At 44.5% G+C, this 17669-nt stretch overlaps 1 protein-coding gene across 1 annotated transcript in view; it reads right to left on the minus strand.

Annotated features, from left to right (window-relative positions):
* The window catches only part of RGS11 (regulator of G protein signaling 11), a 167236-nt gene extending 149850 nt beyond the window's left edge, over positions 1 to 17386 (minus strand). Inside the window, exons 1-2 of the mRNA XM_030212787.1 lie at positions 17280 to 17386; positions 256 to 352 (exon numbers count right to left, since the gene is read on the minus strand). Coding sequence (XP_030068647.1) covers positions 256 to 352; positions 17280 to 17342 — 160 coding nt within the window. The 5' untranslated portion in view covers positions 17343 to 17386. The remainder of the gene's footprint in view (positions 1 to 255; positions 353 to 17279) is intronic.
* Positions 17387 to 17669: the final 283 nt, after the last annotated feature.

Raw genomic sequence — 17669 nt, forward strand, 5'->3', positions numbered from 1 at the left:
CTTCGTCATTGATCAAAATAAAATCTTCCTTTTATTATTTTTATTCTTTTTGCCAATTTATGGCTCTTATATTCATGTGCATCTCTTAAACGTTTTTCTCTTATTTTTAGGACTGAAAGTGTGTGAGAAAACCATGGCTAGAATACAACCAGTAACTATCTTACAACTTATGAAATAATTGTACGTTATAACATGCCTAGAATCACTGACATGGCAGGTAGGACAACAGTGTGCTAGAACATTAATGGGAATTACCTGTTACAGCATGTGGAATAACAGTGATCAGTAACCTCTGATTTCTCATCTTGATGCCTATGTCTGGTTCTTGCATGGCAATAATTAAACGTTCCATCTAAGAAAAGAAAAGGGGAGCAGAGTCAGGCGAGCCACAGAATGGGGCAGGTTTCACTGAAATACTACAGCAAATACAAACACACTCCTCAAACGCAAGGGCAGACGGGTAAGAATACAGACTTGTGTGCATGCATCTCTATGTTTCTCCACAAATGCTGTTGTTCTCATTTTATCCTTTTTGAATAACGCAGTAACATAGCAGAGGATGGCACAAAAGATCATATTGGCCCATTCAGCCTGCCCAGTTGTGATTTTTTTCCCATTTTGAATAGATCAATATATTCCCATGTATTTACCACCCATCAAACACATGCTTAGAACAGTGTGTGTGTGTGTGTGTGTGTGTGTGTGTGTGTATATATATATATATATATATATATATATATATTACTGCATGCTAGGGACACTTTTAGCACTGCCAGGAAATGACTGATTTTTCTGTTTTGCCAATAATGGCCATGTGCTAATTTTCCCAATAGCAAGGGGGAAAGGGAAGGGGACTTGATATACCACTTTGTCTGTGGTTTTTGCAACTACATTCAAAGTGGTTTACGTGGAGGGGCATAATCGAACAGGGCGCCCAAGTTTTCCTGAGGATGTTCTCACAAGACATCCCGGAGAAGGGGTGGGGAAACCCGTATTATCAAAACAAGATGGGTGGCCATCTTTCGTTTTGATAATACGGTCGGGGACGCCCAAATCTCAACATTTAGGTCAACCTTAGAGATGGTCGTCCTTAGAGATCATCGTCCCCGGTTTTCAGCGATAATGGAAACTGAGGACGCCTATCTCAGAAATGACCAAATCCAAGCCCTTTGGTTGTGGGAGGAGCCAGCATTCGTAGTGCACTGGTCCCCCTGACATGCCAGGACACCAACCGGGCACCCTAGGGGGCACTGCAGTGGACTTCATAAATTGCTCCCAGGTGCATAGATCCTTTACCTTGTGTGCTGAGCCCCCCAAACCCCACTCCCCACAACACTACCATAGCCCTAAGGGGTGAAGGGGGCACCTACATGTGGGTACAGTGGATTTGTGGTAGGTTTTGAAGGGCTCACATTTACCACCACAAGTGTAACAGGTAGTGGGGGGATGGGCCTGGGACCGCCTGCCTGAAGTGCATTGCACCCACTAAAACTGCTCCAGGGACCTGCATACTGCTGTCGGGGAGCTGGGTATGACATTTCAGGCTGGCATACAGGCTGGCAAAAAATTATTTTTTAAGTTTTTTTTTTAGGGTGGGAGGGGGTTAGTGACCACTGGGGAAGTAAGGGGAGGTCATCCCTGATTCTCTCCGGTGGTCATCCGGTCCGGGCACCTTTTTGAGGCTTGGTCGCAAGAAGAAATGGACCAAGTAAAGTCAGCCAAGTGCTCCTCAGGCATGCCCTTCTTTTTTCCATTATCGGCCGAGGACACCATGTGTTAAGCATGCCCTAGCCCCGCCTTCGCTATACTTCTGACACGCCCCCGGGAACTTTGGTCTTCCCCGCGACGGAAAGCAGTTGAGGATGCCCAAAATCGGCTTTCGATTATGCCGATTTGGGTGACCCTGGGAGAAGGACGCCCATCTCCCGATTTGAGTCGAAAAATGGGCGCCCTTCTCTTTTGAAAATAAGCCTGATAGTATACACAGGTAAATATTTGTACCTGTGGCAATGGAGGGTTAAGTGACTTGCCCAGAGTCACAAGGAGCTGCAGTGGGAATCAAACCCAATTCCCCAGAATCAAAGTCTGCTGCACTAACCACTAGGCTACTCCTCCACTCCATATAGGGGTTCATGCGCAATGTTGCAGTACACATCTACTCTCTGCCCCCAGACCCATCCCAGTGCTAAAAAATAAAACTATTTTTTAGTGTATGGGTAGTGCGCGCACATGCAAAAACTACATAGTGCTTTTTGATCTGCAGTAAGCACACAATAGGAGCCGACTCTGTGGGTGCTGTGGGTGCTTGAGCCCCCTCAATATTGAGAAAATTCCTTGTATGTGTTCAAGGAAAGGTTATTTCCACTGGGCTTAGCACCCCCAATAATTTTGAAAAGTTGGCTCCTACCACAGTATAGTAAAAGGACACCCAAATTACAATTACAGAAATAACAACGAAAAACAGAAAACCAAACACTAGGCAAACTATAAGTAACCTCAAGAATATTCTAAAAACTGTTAAAATTCACAAATACACCAAACAACCGATGAAAATAACTAAAAACATCTCTCTAAAAGCAGTGAAATCTCCAATCCAGTGGCGTATCCACAGATGGGCCTGGGTGGGCTGGGGCCCACCCACTTTGGACTCAGGCCCACCCAAAATTGTGACAATCTTGCTGTGGCTGGTGGGGATCCCCAAACCTTCCCAGCTGAAGATTTTCTCTCCTTGGGCAGCCAGCACTCTTCCAAATGTCAGCCAGAAGCATTTGCCTTAAGCTGACGCTGAGACCAGCCCTTCTGCACTTGCTCAGTTTTCGCACATGCAAAAGCACTGAGCATGCACAGCCTGCTGGCAGAAGCCTCAGTTTGAGGCAAGTGCTACCAGCTGCCATTTGGAAGAGTGCTGGCTGCTGGAGGCAGAGGAGGAAATCTTCAGTATTTAATATTTGGGGTTTGTGGGTAGAGAGGTAGAGAGGGGTGGAGAGGGGAGCAAACCAGAGGGGGACCGGGGGGGGAAGGGGGGAGCAAATTCCATGCCCACCCACCTTGGGCTTAGGCCCACCCAAAATTGGCTATCTGGCTACACCCCTGCTCTAATCACTTAGGGGCTGTCTTACCAAACAGTGGTAAAAATGGCCTTAGCGTGCAGGAATAACCCACGTAAGGACAATCTAAAGCCATTTTCATCACTGGGGTAAAATGGCTGATTTTTCTATTTTTCATAATAATGGCCATGTGCTAATTTTCCCATTATCACTTGGCCATTAGCATCTGAGCCCCTACCACCACCCATTCTGTAGTTGTTAAGGGCTCACGCGTGAAGCATGCGCTAATCGGTTAGCACATGGTAATGTAGCTGCACTAACCAATTAGCATAGGACATGCCCACTCTGCACCTCCAGACCCACCCCCTTTAAAAAGCTACAGTATACCCTAACGCGTTTTTACCGCAGCAAAAATGGCCTTACCGCAGGGCCCCTTAGAGATTCGGGCAGATAATTCCATAGAAAAGAACTGAATGGGCTCCAGGTGGAAAAATTAAGATAGGCCCCCTATAACACTATCTCTCCCAAGGTAGTGGGGACTGGGTGGAGGGGAAGAGAGAAGAATGCCTTCAGAGCTCCAGAATACAAACCCTGCAAAAATCAAACACATTTTAGCCATATATAGAAAACCTAACATAGTTTTCTGTAAATCCTGGGAGTCACCATTGATCGAAACCTCACGCTTGATACCCATGCGAAGAATACAACAAAAAAAATGTTCCAATCGATGTGAAAACTCAAAAGAATAAAACCTTTTTTCCCGAGAAACATCTTCCGCACCCTAGTACAGTCATTGGTGATAAGCCACTTGGACTACTGTAACGCTCTGTACGCAGGCTGTAAAGAACAGACCATCAAAAAGCTCCAAACAGCCCAGAACACCGCAGCCAGACTCATTATTGGAACACCTAAATACGAAAACGCGAAACCCCTAAGAGAGAAACTGCACTGGCTCCCGCTCAAGGAACGAATTGAGTTCAAAATCTGCACGACTGTACACAAAATCATTCACGCAGATGCCCCACTCTATATGTTAAACCTAGTGGACTTACCACCCAGGAATGCCGTAAGATCAGCCCACAAATTCCTCAATTTGAACTTCCCCAGCTGTAAAGGAATGAAATACAAACAGGCCTATGCTACCACCTTTGAGTACAAAAGCACACAGTCTTGGAACGCATTACCCATGGCCCTGAAAACCTTGACCAATCTAACCAGCTTTCGCAAAGCTCTGAAAACACATCTGTTCAACAGAGCCTACAAAAGTCATCCTCAATGAAACAAATCATTCCTAAACCACCCAAATACACCAAAGATCACCTCTCTCATGACCTTACCTAACACCTTTCCATCTTAATCCTCTTTCACTTCAGCTTATGATCAACTATTTTTGTAAAACATGTAATGACGTTCTCATATCTATACTCTGTAAGCCACATTGAGCCTGCAAAAAGGTGGGAAAATGTGGGGTACAAATACAATAAATAATAATAGTAAAAGATATCAGAGATGCACATTTCCCAAAGCTGACATATTACAATTAATAAATTCAGAAAAAAATACTTTTTTCTACCTTTGTTGTCTCTCTTTTCTCAGTTTTTTCTTAAATCTATTTCCTGGATGTCCTGTCCTTTTGACATTTCTTCTCTCTCAATGAGGCATATGTTCAAAGCACTTAGCCTTCCAAAGTTCCATAGGGTCCACTACCATCTTTCTTCTGTATCCCTATCCTCACCTATGTTCAGCAGCTGCCCTCTCAGTGACCCCCATCCCTCCCCGTGTCCAGGATCTCTTTTCTGTGTTCCTTTCCCTCCCAGCATGTCTCCTGTCTCTTCCCCTTCTTTCACACCTCCCACCCTGGGCCTATCTCTCTTACCACCTACTCCTCCTCCACAGTCTGGCATCACTGTCTCCCTCTTTCTCCCTCAGGGTCAGATCGGTCTCTCTCACTTTCTCTCTTTTTTTCTACTTACTCTGGGGTCCAGCATCCATCCATCCCTGCCTTCCCTTTCTGGTCTCTCCTCTCTCTCTCTCTTTCTTCCCTCCACTCTACCCCCTTGAGTCCAGCATCATCTCTCACCTTTTCTTCCCCATATCTCTCTCTCTTCCCTCTGCCTCGACACCCCTCCACCCCCCCAAAGATCTGGTGTCCCTCTCTTCCTTCAGCCCCGCATATCTCTGACCCCACCTCTCTCTCCCCACAGGTCCAATATCGTCCCTCTCCACCCCCTGTGGATTCTGGCATCTCTCCAACCCCCCTTCTCCCCCCACAGTATGCAAGACCCATGGCATCCTGCCAGCAAAGGCAGCAGCATAAACAAACTGCCTACCATCACCACCAGGGCCTTTCCACTGCCGCATCCCACCTCTCTGATGTCACTTCCTGTGGGTGGGATGCAGCAGTGAAAAGGCCCTGGTGGTGATGGTAGGCAGTTTGTTTATGCTGCTGCAGGGAGAGAGAGGTGGGGTCTGTTTGTCTCACTCCCACTTGCAGGGGGAGAGAGATGCCAGGATAGGCGAGGGGAAGGGTGCAACAGCAGGTGGCCCCTATCATTGGATTTCCATGGGCATTTTGCTGGGCTTGCTCAGTCATAGCTACGCCTCTGATTGCAAGCTTTCATTAATCCTCTGAATAGCAACCTCCCTTTCCTGTCTTAATGGACAATCAGACCAGTTGTATGTACTCTACATTAAAAAAAGATGCCAAATGCTAGTCCCAAATCAACTGTCAAAACTAATGAATGCAAGCATTAAAATTCCTATATATCAATTTCCCCCGCCATCTTGTTTTTTTAGCTATTTTCACAACCCTTTTCCATCATTGCCCTCAATCTCACGAGACTGCTGCTTAAACTTGTAGCAGCTATTTTCAATACAGAGACCACATGGGAAGGAGCATAGCAGGATTGCTCCTGCCCTAGCTCACCATTGGACCACCAGAGCTGTAAAGTAAACCCAGAGAGGGGCCTATGGTGGGTCCGAGACAGAAGGTTTCCTCTTTAAAACTGAGGGGGTTCATAAAAGTTGTAAGAATCCTTTCCCCATCCCAACAACCAAAGCCCTAGATCGCAAAGAAATTTCTTCTCAATCTCCTAACAAACATTTGGGAACACTTTGATAATGCCACTTATAAAACAGAGACATTCTATTCTTAAAATAAAGGCTGAAGTATCGCATTTCTTTTTGAAGCTAATATAAAAGTGGCCACCAATGTAGCCCTAGTGATAGCTTCTTCAGTGAATGTCTCAAAAAAAAAGTAAAACTACTCATCGATGAGCAACTGATCCAAACTTCCTGCTTCCTCCATATGTTGTGCTGATTTAGGTACATACTAGTAAAAAGGTCTGAAAAAAGTCAGCAAGGAGACTGGATTCATATGCAAAACATCAATGAAATATCTTTGCAAACTGATTTCTGCTGAAGAAATGTTGAAAAACAGGGCAATTAAGAACACGTAAATTATTATACCATGCTCTCTTTTTTTATTTTCCATCAGACGATTATCCTTAATTAAAGTTTTACTCTGCTTATTTAGATCTTCTGACTTAGCCCACTGTTCACAAATGTCTTCCACACACCTGGTCTCCTCTTCCTGTAAAATAGAGATTTTAACAGAGTAATTAGGGAAAGGGAAGGGGAAATGGGACTTGATATACCGCCTTTTTGTGGTATTTTGCAACTACATTCAAAGCAGTTTACATATATACAGGTACTTATTTTGTTCCTGGGGCAATGGAGGGTTAAGTGACACCCACAGTCACAAAGAGCTGTAGTGGGAATCAAACCCAGTTCCCCAGAGGTCTTCCCAAGTACATTGACATGACTGAGATGAATAAATAGCTAATTATCATGGCTTCTACCCTAGCCACCACTCTCCATATTTCCATATTAGTGATCTCAAGAGGAGCAAGAGGCAAGCCTTTCTCACTCTCTCTTCCAAATGGTAAGGTAACAGGCTTTAAGGATCCAGTTCAAGCAATATTATTTCTGAGAAAGGAAGGGGGAAGACAGAGAGAGACCCCACTGCTGCAGTTATTTATTTATTCAGATTTTGCTCACACCTTTTTCAGTAGTAGCTCAAGGTGAGTTACATTCAGGTACTCTGGATATTTCTCTGTCCCAGGAGGGTACATAAGCACCGCCATACCAGGAAAAGACCAAGGGTCCATCAAGCCCAGCATCCTGTCTCCGACAGTGGCCAATCCAGGCTTCAAGGACCCAGCAACCCCCCCCCCCCCCCAAAAAAAAAAAAAAAAAACCTTAATAATGTTCAATGGACTTTTCCCTCAAGGTGCACACTCTAAGTTTGTACCTGAGGCAATGGAAGGTTAAGTAACTTGCCCAAGATCATAGGGAGCAGCAGTGGGATTTGAACCAGCCACCTCTGGATTACAAGACTGGTGCTTTAACCACTAGGCCACTACTCCCCTCCATGAAACAAAGAGGCAGCTGTGCACAGCTATCAGGGGTCATTGTCTTTTAGATTGTAAGCTCTTTGAGCAGGGACTGTCCTTCTATGTTTAAATTGTACAGCGCTGCGTAACCCTAGTAGCGCTTTAGAAATGCTAGTTAGTAGTAGTAGTAGTAGTATTGGCATGCTACTGACAGTATGCTTCAGAAAGGAAGCCTCCTGTCCGATTTACTAAGGGGTCCTTTTACTAAGGTGCACTGAAAGATGACCTGCGCTAGTGTAGGTGCATGTTTTGGGCATGTGCAGATCCATTTTTCATCACGCCTGTAAAAAAATGCCTCTTTTTTTTGTTAGAAATGGACGTGCAGTAAAATAAAAATAGGCGCGCGTCTGTTTGGGGCCTGAGACCTTACCGCCACCCATTCAGTTAGCGGTAAGGTCTGACGCATTAACTGGACCATAATCATCTACATGCGTACAATGCCAATTACATCTGGTTAGCGTGGTGTGCTGGAAAATAACATATTTTCCGGCGCGAGTAGCGGACACGTTTAAAAATAAAATTACGGTAGCCGGGTGGTAGTTCCAAATTGACATGCATTGTGCACATGTAGGCACCAACCGGCTTAGTAAAAGGGCCCCTAAGCTTCTTTTTCCCATGGAAACAATCTTACCCCCCTGTTTACTAAGCCACGCTAGCACAGCCGAGCCATGCGCTAATGCTGACACAGCCCATTTGCTTTGAATGGGCTGTGTTTGGCATTGCCACATGGCAGCCACTAGTGCAGCTTAGTAAACAGGGGGGCTAGTTTTTTAAATGTTGCAATTGAAATATGTAAAGTTTTTTTTTTTTAATTACATCTGCCCTCTTTATATTTTGCATGGTACAAAGGGACATGTCACTGTTTCTATTTCTTTGGTTTTGCACTGAATGCAGAATATAGCTTATTGAGGGTTTAGTTTAATTTTTGTCTACATATTTTTATTTTTAGTTTGTGGGTACTTATTCTAGACTTCATGAGGGGCTATCTTTATTCATGTGTGAAAAAAACTAGGTATTCTGTTAGCATCAAGTCTCTGTGTAGGACTGATCTGTACTAATCCAGCTCGTTTTGTTTCCCAATAGGTGTATTAATAATCTCCAGTGGCATACCAAGGGGGGGGGGGCGGTGGGAGCGGTCTGCCCCGGGTGCACGCCGCTGGGGGGGGGTGCCGCGTGCCAGTCAGTGTCATTCGTTTCCATGCTCCCTCTGCCCCGGAACAGGAAGTAACCTGTTCCGGGGCAGAGGGAGCATGGAAACGAACGACGCTGACCGGTGCGCGGCACCCCCCCCCCCAGCGGCGTGCACCCAGGGGGGAGGGGGTTCTTTCACTGGGGGGGTGTCCTTTCGCCGGGGGGGGGTTGCGCTGCATGGAGGGGCGGGGCGCATCGGCGATCCGCCCCGGGTTTCAGCTCCCCTAGGAACACCACTGATATTCTCCTACCCACTACAGTGTTCAGGCTGTTGGTTTTTTTCTAGGAAGGACCTTGTGTGACCCCCCTGGAAGTTGGCTTGTAAATATAATAGATTCTGTGGTCCAGCTTGTTAAGAATACTTTTTACTTTGTAGTAAAAAAGTAGTTTTAAGAACTGTACTGTATTGCTTTTGAGTATTTTTTTTATAAGACTTTCTACTTTTACTTCACTACTTTTGAAGCCAATACTTTATAAAAATAACAAGCTCATCTCTGGAGAGGGGCAGTCGTCATTTGCATATAGCAGCAAAACAGGCAGCACAGATCTGTGGGGAGATAGAAGAGTAGAGAGATGGAAAACATCTAAGAAGAAGTTAAAGCAGGACCCCTGATGCTAAATATTGGAATGCCCTTCAACTAGAGAATGACACAGGGATGGGACCTGCGGTAACCGCAGGGATGGGGACGGGGAAAGAGCCCATGGGGATGGGTTGGGGACAGGGCGGGGATGGGGACAGATTTTGTCCCCATGTCATTTTCTACTTTGAAGCCAGTTAATGAACTGGACTGTTCTTTATGTTTGAGTGATACAGACGACATAAGCAAACATGCTGGCCACAACTAGCTAAATATGCATGGGGGATCCTGTACATTCCTGCTACTAGCACAGCTTCTAAGAAGACAAGTTGCTCGTTTTTATTATTGTTTTCTATTGTAATAAAAAGATTTAAATATAAAATCATAAATGTTTGAGGCTTCTGCAGATGAGGACAGAGCCCACGGGGATGGGGTGGGGAGGAGGACAGAACCTGAGGGGACAGGGCGGGGACAGAGACAGGACCCACAGGGTGGGGACGGGGACGGAGACAGAACCTGTGGGGACAGAGTGGGGACTGAAACAGAACTCGCAGGTATGGGGACACACTTTGTCCCCATGTCATTCTCTACATGCAGGCAGTAAGAGAGATTGAGCTTTATATTGGAGTTCCCCTTCCCATAGGTGGGCCCATGTACTGTAGTGTTTTGCTACCCTCCTCCACCACACAGAAAGAGGCAGTGGTAGAGGTGGGAGCTATATATTGAAGCATTACACTCCCCCCTCCCAGAGAAAAACAAAGGGAGATGTACTAGGCTGCAAATTTGGTTTGCTATTCTCTAAACATCTTACAAAATTTTACAGGCAAAAAATTCAACAGGAATTAGAGAGCAATAAAAGTCTTTAATTACTCACCCACCAGCATAGCATCAGATATCAGTTGTAAAGTTATAACAAGACTTACAAAATCTAACATCAGTACCTCTGATAATTATAAGTAATTAGATTAATTATATAAAGAAGAGAAAAAGAAGGAAAACGAGTGTTCCTCATACAATGGTCAAAGAACAGAGAGAAAGAAGAGAATGAAAGAATAAATGAAAGAAAAATATTCTTAGATATAGGGAATTGGTTTCTACGAAGGGGGGAGAACACCCCTTCTTTTAAAACAGAGAGGTTGGGGCTGTGTTTTGGAATGTCCTCTTCCATAGATAGGCAATGGAAGAGGGTAATGCATTGATTGGACAGTTTCTGCTACCAAAGAAAAGCAGTGGACATGTAGCTCAGATGCTAGTGGCAAGGTCTCACTGTAATTCCAAGAAGACACAGGGTGCATAGAGTCTTGTGCTAACTTGTATGGAGTGACTATGGTTGAAACTAGGGGTGAGCAATGATGACAAATTTTAATCAAAATTAATTATGTTATTAAAACTTCTGATCATACAATTAATTGCACCTCTGGGTTGGATGGCTTTTTACCAGTAAGTTTCCACTGTACAAACTGGAAAAATTTTTAAATCCTCTGAATATAATGAAAAGTTGCATTCACACAGACTTCTTTCCTACAGCACATTCCCACCCACCCCCTCCCACCCCCATACAGGTACCTACCTTTCTCCTCTTCTGCTGCATTCTTCCCCTGTCTCACCTTCCGCTGCTAAACCTGTTATCCTGATACACAGACACCCATTTCTCTCCTCTCCTGCTACTGCTTCCCCCCCCCCAGCACACAGATTCAGCATCTCTTCCCCCCCCCCCCCCCCGCCCACATGCATTTTAACATTTATCTGGCTCTACATAGGGTCTCTGGCAGTGATTCCCACATGCTACTTGCAACTGACCTCCATGCCTTCCCTCTGCTACCTTATGCCAAGGTGAAATAGGATAGGCAGGGGAGAGAAAGCAATGCTGGACAACAGAGGAGAGTTAACATTTTTGATCAGGATTAAAAAATGTAATCCTAGTTATAATTTAAAAAATTAATCAAATTTAATAGTGAACTAGAATGCCCACCCCTAGTTGAAACCCAAATTTCATTGAGCACAGGGAGGCCAGCAGCCCTGGATTAAACATTAAGCATAATAAACCTTTGCTTAGGACTCCAAGGGAAGGGGACACCATAGAGTTTTTTTTCTCCTGGTTTAACTCTTTCACTGCTGTCTGCCACACCCATTAGGCAACACAAATTTCAGTGTTTTTTTTAATCATTATAAATAATATATGTTTCCAAATTGCTTAGTTGAGATATTTATGGTGGGAAGATCAGGTCGTTCACTAAGATCAAATGATCGTTGTTTGTTGCAATTTCCATCCGTTAAAAGTATGAGATATAAATCTTTTCATAATTTTTTAGTTTGGTATATTGTGCAGTATAATGTTGGAATTCTCTTCCTCTGGAACTACGAGAGGTAACATCTTATTTTAGATTTCATAGATTGGTGAAGGCTCATTTATTTTCTTCTTATTTGATTTAGTTCTCCGAGTAAGGCAATAATATGGTACAGTTTGGGTTAATACAATATTGGGGTTATTTTGTATTTTTTCCTATTATTATTATTTGTTGCATTTGTATCCCACATTTTCCCACCAATTTGCAGGCTCAATGTGGCTTACATTATGCCGTAATGGCGATTGCCATTTCCAGATAGAAATTACAAATAGTATTGCATTAAGGTTTATAAGTGGGGAAGTCGAGTACAAAGTGGTGTTACATTGAAGTTCCTGAATGATAGAGTGAGTAATAACAATAAGTTAAATTAACTATATAGCAAGTTCATTTCCGGTATGAAAAATAAAGTGGTACTGCGTGGATTGCGTGCTTTTCACTGGTAGTGACGGTATCAGTCAAGTGTAAGCATTCAGATTTGTCTAGTTCATGTAAAGTCTAAATGTCTAGTGATGGCCTAGCTTATTTTTAATTAGATTGTAATCTGCATTGATCCTTTGTGGGTAGATAGCGGAATATAAATTTTATTGTATTGTATTGTATTTGTATACAATAATGGATATTTCTCAGCACTTATTAAATCTTACCCCCCCTTCCCCCCCCCCCCCTCCAGTTTACTAAGCCATGCGGTAATGCCGGCACAGTCGCTGTTTTTGCAAGCAGCTCATTTGCATGTGATTTCATTTGGGAATTGCTCGCTATTTCCACCTTGGCAATTTTTACCGAGGTGGAAATAGTGATTGTTTGTCTCCGGGGACTTTAGTGCATCAGCCACTCAGTTTGTTGGAGCACAGTGCTGTTGGGTACTGGTAAGTTCAAGAGCTGGTGAGCATTTGCACTCTGTTCCCTCAGCTGTTCCTTATCACTAATGCATAGATTCAGAAAACACAGAGGCCAAAGCGGCAGGGCCAGTGCTTCCATTAGGTGAATTAGGCAGTTGCCTAGACTGCCAAGATTCTGGGAGCAGTAAAAGGTAATGGTCAGGTATTTGAAATCTCTTCCTTCCTGGTTCCTGCCCTCTTGGAGGCCCTACAACAGTGCTTCTCATAGTGGCTTGTCCCCATGGCTCACAGGAGGAGGGCATTTACTCCAGATTATACACAGGTCACCAAAATTTGGGAACGCAGGGCAGATGTGCAGGCAAATTAATTAGTTAACGAGCTGTTAACAATTATTGGTGCTAATTGGCACTAATTTGGGCATGTGTGCCCATCTGTGTACACACTAATCCAATGGTTCCCAAACCTGATCCTGGAGACAACCCAGTCAGTCAGGTTTTCAGGATAGCCACAATGAATATTCATGAGATAGATTTGCATGCAGTGGAGGCAGTGTATGCAGATCCCTCTCATGAATATTTATTATGAGTATCCTGAAAACCTGACTGGCTGGGGTGCCTCCTGAACCGGGTTTGGGAACCACTGCACTAATCTATAACGCTATGCACCCAAAATGTCTCTCATGTGCAACTCAAAGGGGGGTGTGGCCATTGGAGGGGCTTTCCAGAAATGTAGGTACAGTGTTACAGAATCCCTGGTCCTTGCACCCAAAGTTGGGTATAAGAATCCGCGTTAAATGCTAGATTCTATATAGCGCGCCTAGAGATCTGTGCTGAAATCCAGGCATATTCGATAACAACGTGTGTAACATAATTGGCCTAACAAGCTAATAAGCACTGATAACAGCATTTAACAAGCAATAATGAGCACTAATTGACAATAATTGGAATTTACACACCTAAATTCTAATTCACGCTGTTCAAAAGGGGCATGGCTATGGGCAGGGAAATAGGCATTCCATGGGCGTACCCAAATGTACGCACGTAGTTATAGAATATGGCCCAGTGCGCTTAAATCTACGTGCAGGGATTTACGCCATGTTTTCATTGGTATAAATGGAGGTAGTTGTAGGCACTGGGATATCAACTAAGCATGTTCTATATACCACACCTAAATCTAGGCACCGCTTATAGAATACACTTAGACGGAAATGTCTACTGAGCGGATTTTTTAGGCGCCTTATATGGAATCTGGTCCTAATTGCTATTCTATAAATGGCGCTCAGCTTAGAGCACTCCGTATAGACTAGCGCTTGGCACAGATTTTTCATGGCACCTATTTTTGAGCAGAAAAGAAAACAGACCAACATGGTGAAATAAAACAAAATTTATTCAACGCAGATGCATAAAATCAGCATATAACTTTCCTCTAACAGCCCAACATGGCCATGTTTCACCCTCTCAAGGGCTGCATCAGGGGCTTAACATGAAACCAGCAGGAACAGTCCAATGTTTTCCCTGTCTGGTTGGTGCAGTGTAATACAAAGAATAACTCTCCCAAGCAGTGAGCTGTCTTTCTCAAGCAGCTGCAGCTTGACACATGGCCATGTTGGGCAGTTAGAGGAAAGTTAGATGCTGATTTTATATATCTACGTTGAATATATGTAGCTTTATTTTAACAAGTGGGTCTGCTTTTCTTTTCTGCTGTTTTGGATCTTGCAGACTGCTTGCCTGTGTGCTTTTTGGGGCCTGTTTGTGAGCATCATTTACTGAATCCTGCCCTTAATGTGCAGTTTCCTCCAGTGCAGAGTCAATCTTGGAGCATGAGCTGCAAGATCCCATAACTTTGTGGCTCATACTATGAAACTGGCCCCGCACTGCAGAGGAAGCTGGTACACTATTAAGCGTCCTTTCTCCTGCTAGCAAACAGGGACAGAACAGCTGAGGGAAATGCTGGTTAAGACCTTCTGAGTAGAGAATGACACAGGGATGGGGATGGGGATGTGCAGTAACTGCGGGGATGGGGTCGGGGACAGAGCCTGCAGGGATGGGGCGGGGACAGATCCCACAGGGTGGGGTGGGGATGTGGACAGAGCCTATGAGGGCCTGAGTCACTTTCTACTTTCAAGCCTCTTAATAAATTGGACTGTTATTTATGTGTGATTGATACAGATGACAATATTTTTATTTTTTGGAAAAACAAGCAAACATGCTGGCCACATCTAGCAAAATTTGCACGGGGGATCCTGTACATCCTGCTGCCAGCACCTGTTCTAAGAAGACATCTATTGCAGGAGGGACTGTGGAAGACTGGCGAGCTAGACTGAATCCTGAGATTGTTGATGACTTCTTATTCATCCACAGATTAAAAAATCATAACAGTGCTTCATAAGGCATGTTTTCCCTCTGTACGGCATACAGAACGGGTTGTATTTTGTACTCCTGGACATTTTAACAGGGTGGATTAGGTTTCCTTGAAGTAGTAGAAGTCAGCTGTTGATGGGGTTGGAAGGGTAGAGGGTGGTAGTGATGGGAGGGTTATTATAGCTGCTCATTGTTATTATTTTTTTCCTATTTGTAATTTTACACACAAAAGTTGCATAGCATATTGTTCCTTTTTATACTTTAATAAAAAGATCTAAATATAAAATCATAAGTGTTTGAGGCATCTGCAGATGAGAACAGAGCCCACAGGGCCCTCATACCATAGGGAGGCCCCAAACCTTCCTCAAGCTAAAGGAGGCATAGACTTAAGGCCAGCTTTTGGGCCCCCTCCTCGGTTTCTGCCTTGGCCCCTGAATGTCTAACACCAGCCCTGAATGCACAGCCTCACCCATTCTCATAGCCTATCTCTGAGGGAAGGGTGCTCCCAATTCACAGCCCCACCCACTTTTACTGCATACAACTGGAGGAGGTACTCCAATATATGACTCACCCTTTCTCACTGTCACTTGGGTATAAGGGGCGCTGTCCAAAATACAACTCCATCTTCCTTTATCCTCAGAATGAAGAGGGACTTGGGACCAAAGCCAGGGAGACCAGTTAAAAGAGGCAAAGGATTGATGCAGCCTCCCAGCACAGGTAAAGAAAGGGTGAGAACCGAGAGACAGAAACATCATGAGCGGGCTAGAAGATAAGAACATTTTGAGTCGCATAAGAAAGATGGAGTAACAAGAACAGAAGAGTAGGAAAGCGGCAGAGCAAGAAGGCAGAACTTGAAGGGCACAATCGGTGGAGTGGACAGAGGAAGGAAAGCCACCTCCCCCACTCTTGTCCACTGTACACGCCTTATCCCATACCGTACCTAACTCTCCTCCCTCCTTATATTTGCCCCTGCACTCTACCCCTCACATATTCCTTCCCACCCCTACATACATTCCCCACTGTATATCTCTCAGGAGTAGCTCTCACACTCTGGAATGCACTTCCAGAAAGGTTGAGACTATCTCTTCTTCAGTAGGTGAAGACTTGGCTCTTCTCCCAAACCTTTAATGGAAGCAACAACTAAGTAGCTAGTCACACACACACAAGGACTAATATCAGCAAGCGGTAAAAAGTGGCCTGCGGTAGCGAGGACGCAAGAAATTGGCACGTGTTGGGCCATTTTTTACCGCGGCTGGGGAAAAGGTTTTTTTGTAGATGGGGGCAGTAAATGGTCGAGCACTAAAATTAAAAGTAACGCATGGCTATTTACTGCCTGAGCCCTTACCGCCACCCATTGACCTAACGGTAGGGCTGATGCGCTGCTCATGCGGTAATCAGGCAGCACGCGCCAATGTGGCTGAGCTGCCGATTACTGCCGGGAACAACCCCTCCCCACGGTAGAAAATAGAAAAATATTTTCTACCGCGGGAAACAGTGCGCTCCAGCTTCGAAACTACCACAGGGCACCCACACTACCCCTGCAGTAGTGCTTATTTGGTGAAAGCTATCCACATGTTAGCCCTGCTTAGTAAATGGACCCTATAATGCAGTAGGTCTCACCCACCCCACATACCCTAGCTGAGATCATTTTCATGCACCTTTTCTGACTGCAAACGCAATTTTTCCTCAAGGTAGTCACCTTTATCATGTATCTAAACCCTTGTTACTCTATTCTTTCTGTCCATATGTTCCATCTCTGCTTGTTCCCTTTGCTGTCTGTGAAGATGTTTTAATGTGTATTTTGTTGACATTGTAAGTAGTATACTGTGCTATCACGTGTACTGTTATTTGAATATTTTTACCACTGTAATTGTTTATTGCTTATGTCTGGGTTATACTTCCTTGGGTGAATTTCTTGAAAAAGGCAGTAAACAAATCCTAATAAATAAATGTTTTCTCTCCTTATATGCTCCCCAGATCAGTCTCACCCACTATCTCCTTGTACTCCCTTGTGTCCCTTGTATGCCACCTCCATCCTACAGTCCTTTCCTGCCCTTTAAATAGCAACTCTATCCTATATCTCCCCTTAGTCTCGCTCCCACAGTTTGCACTCCACCCCTACCCTCTCTCTCACCTCTCCTTCCACTCCCTATATCTCACCCTCCTCTCTCACTATAGACAGAAACCTGCCCTTGTATACCAGATGGTTTTTACAAGCACACCCTGGGCAGCTGTATGCCCACATCTGATAGTGTTTATCCACTCCATCTTCTCTTAACAACGTCCAGAAATGGTTTTAAAAGTTATAATTCACAATTGTAGACTGAGGTAGCAAGAACCCTTTCATCCTAAGAACTTGTGTCATCTTTAGGGTACAGGAGCTGCTCTTTCCCTGCCTTCCTCAGAATCCAAGCTGCCAACCTCTTCATAAGGCTGGAGAGATGGATACACAGAGAACTTACCTTGGCCAGACATGGCAGCTGGTTGAGGTTGCTCCTGCCCTGATGTTGTGTGGTTATAGTCATGCTGATGGCTCAGAGCTGACTGCAGTCCCTAACTTCTTTCTTCTCCCAGCACCCAGACCACAGACTGTTCTCCTCACAGGATCTGCTGCTCCCTTTATACTTCTGCTGCCATCTGATGGTCTAAACTGAGATTCTGCCAGTTCAGAAATGTGCAGCAGCCAAGGAATTAACCCTTTCACTTCCAGTTTGTCCCATAAGGGATCTGCTCACATCCTTCTTCTCCCACCTGCCTTCTCCCCTTGCCGTCCTTTCCTTAGTAAATGGCATCAGATATTTGGATTTTCTCAAACAGAACTTGCTGGAAAAAAAAAGTTTATTTGGGGCAGA

This window comes from Microcaecilia unicolor, chromosome 8 (assembly GCF_901765095.1).
Source record: "Microcaecilia unicolor chromosome 8, aMicUni1.1, whole genome shotgun sequence".
Classification (NCBI taxonomy): domain Eukaryota; kingdom Metazoa; phylum Chordata; class Amphibia; order Gymnophiona; family Siphonopidae; genus Microcaecilia; species Microcaecilia unicolor.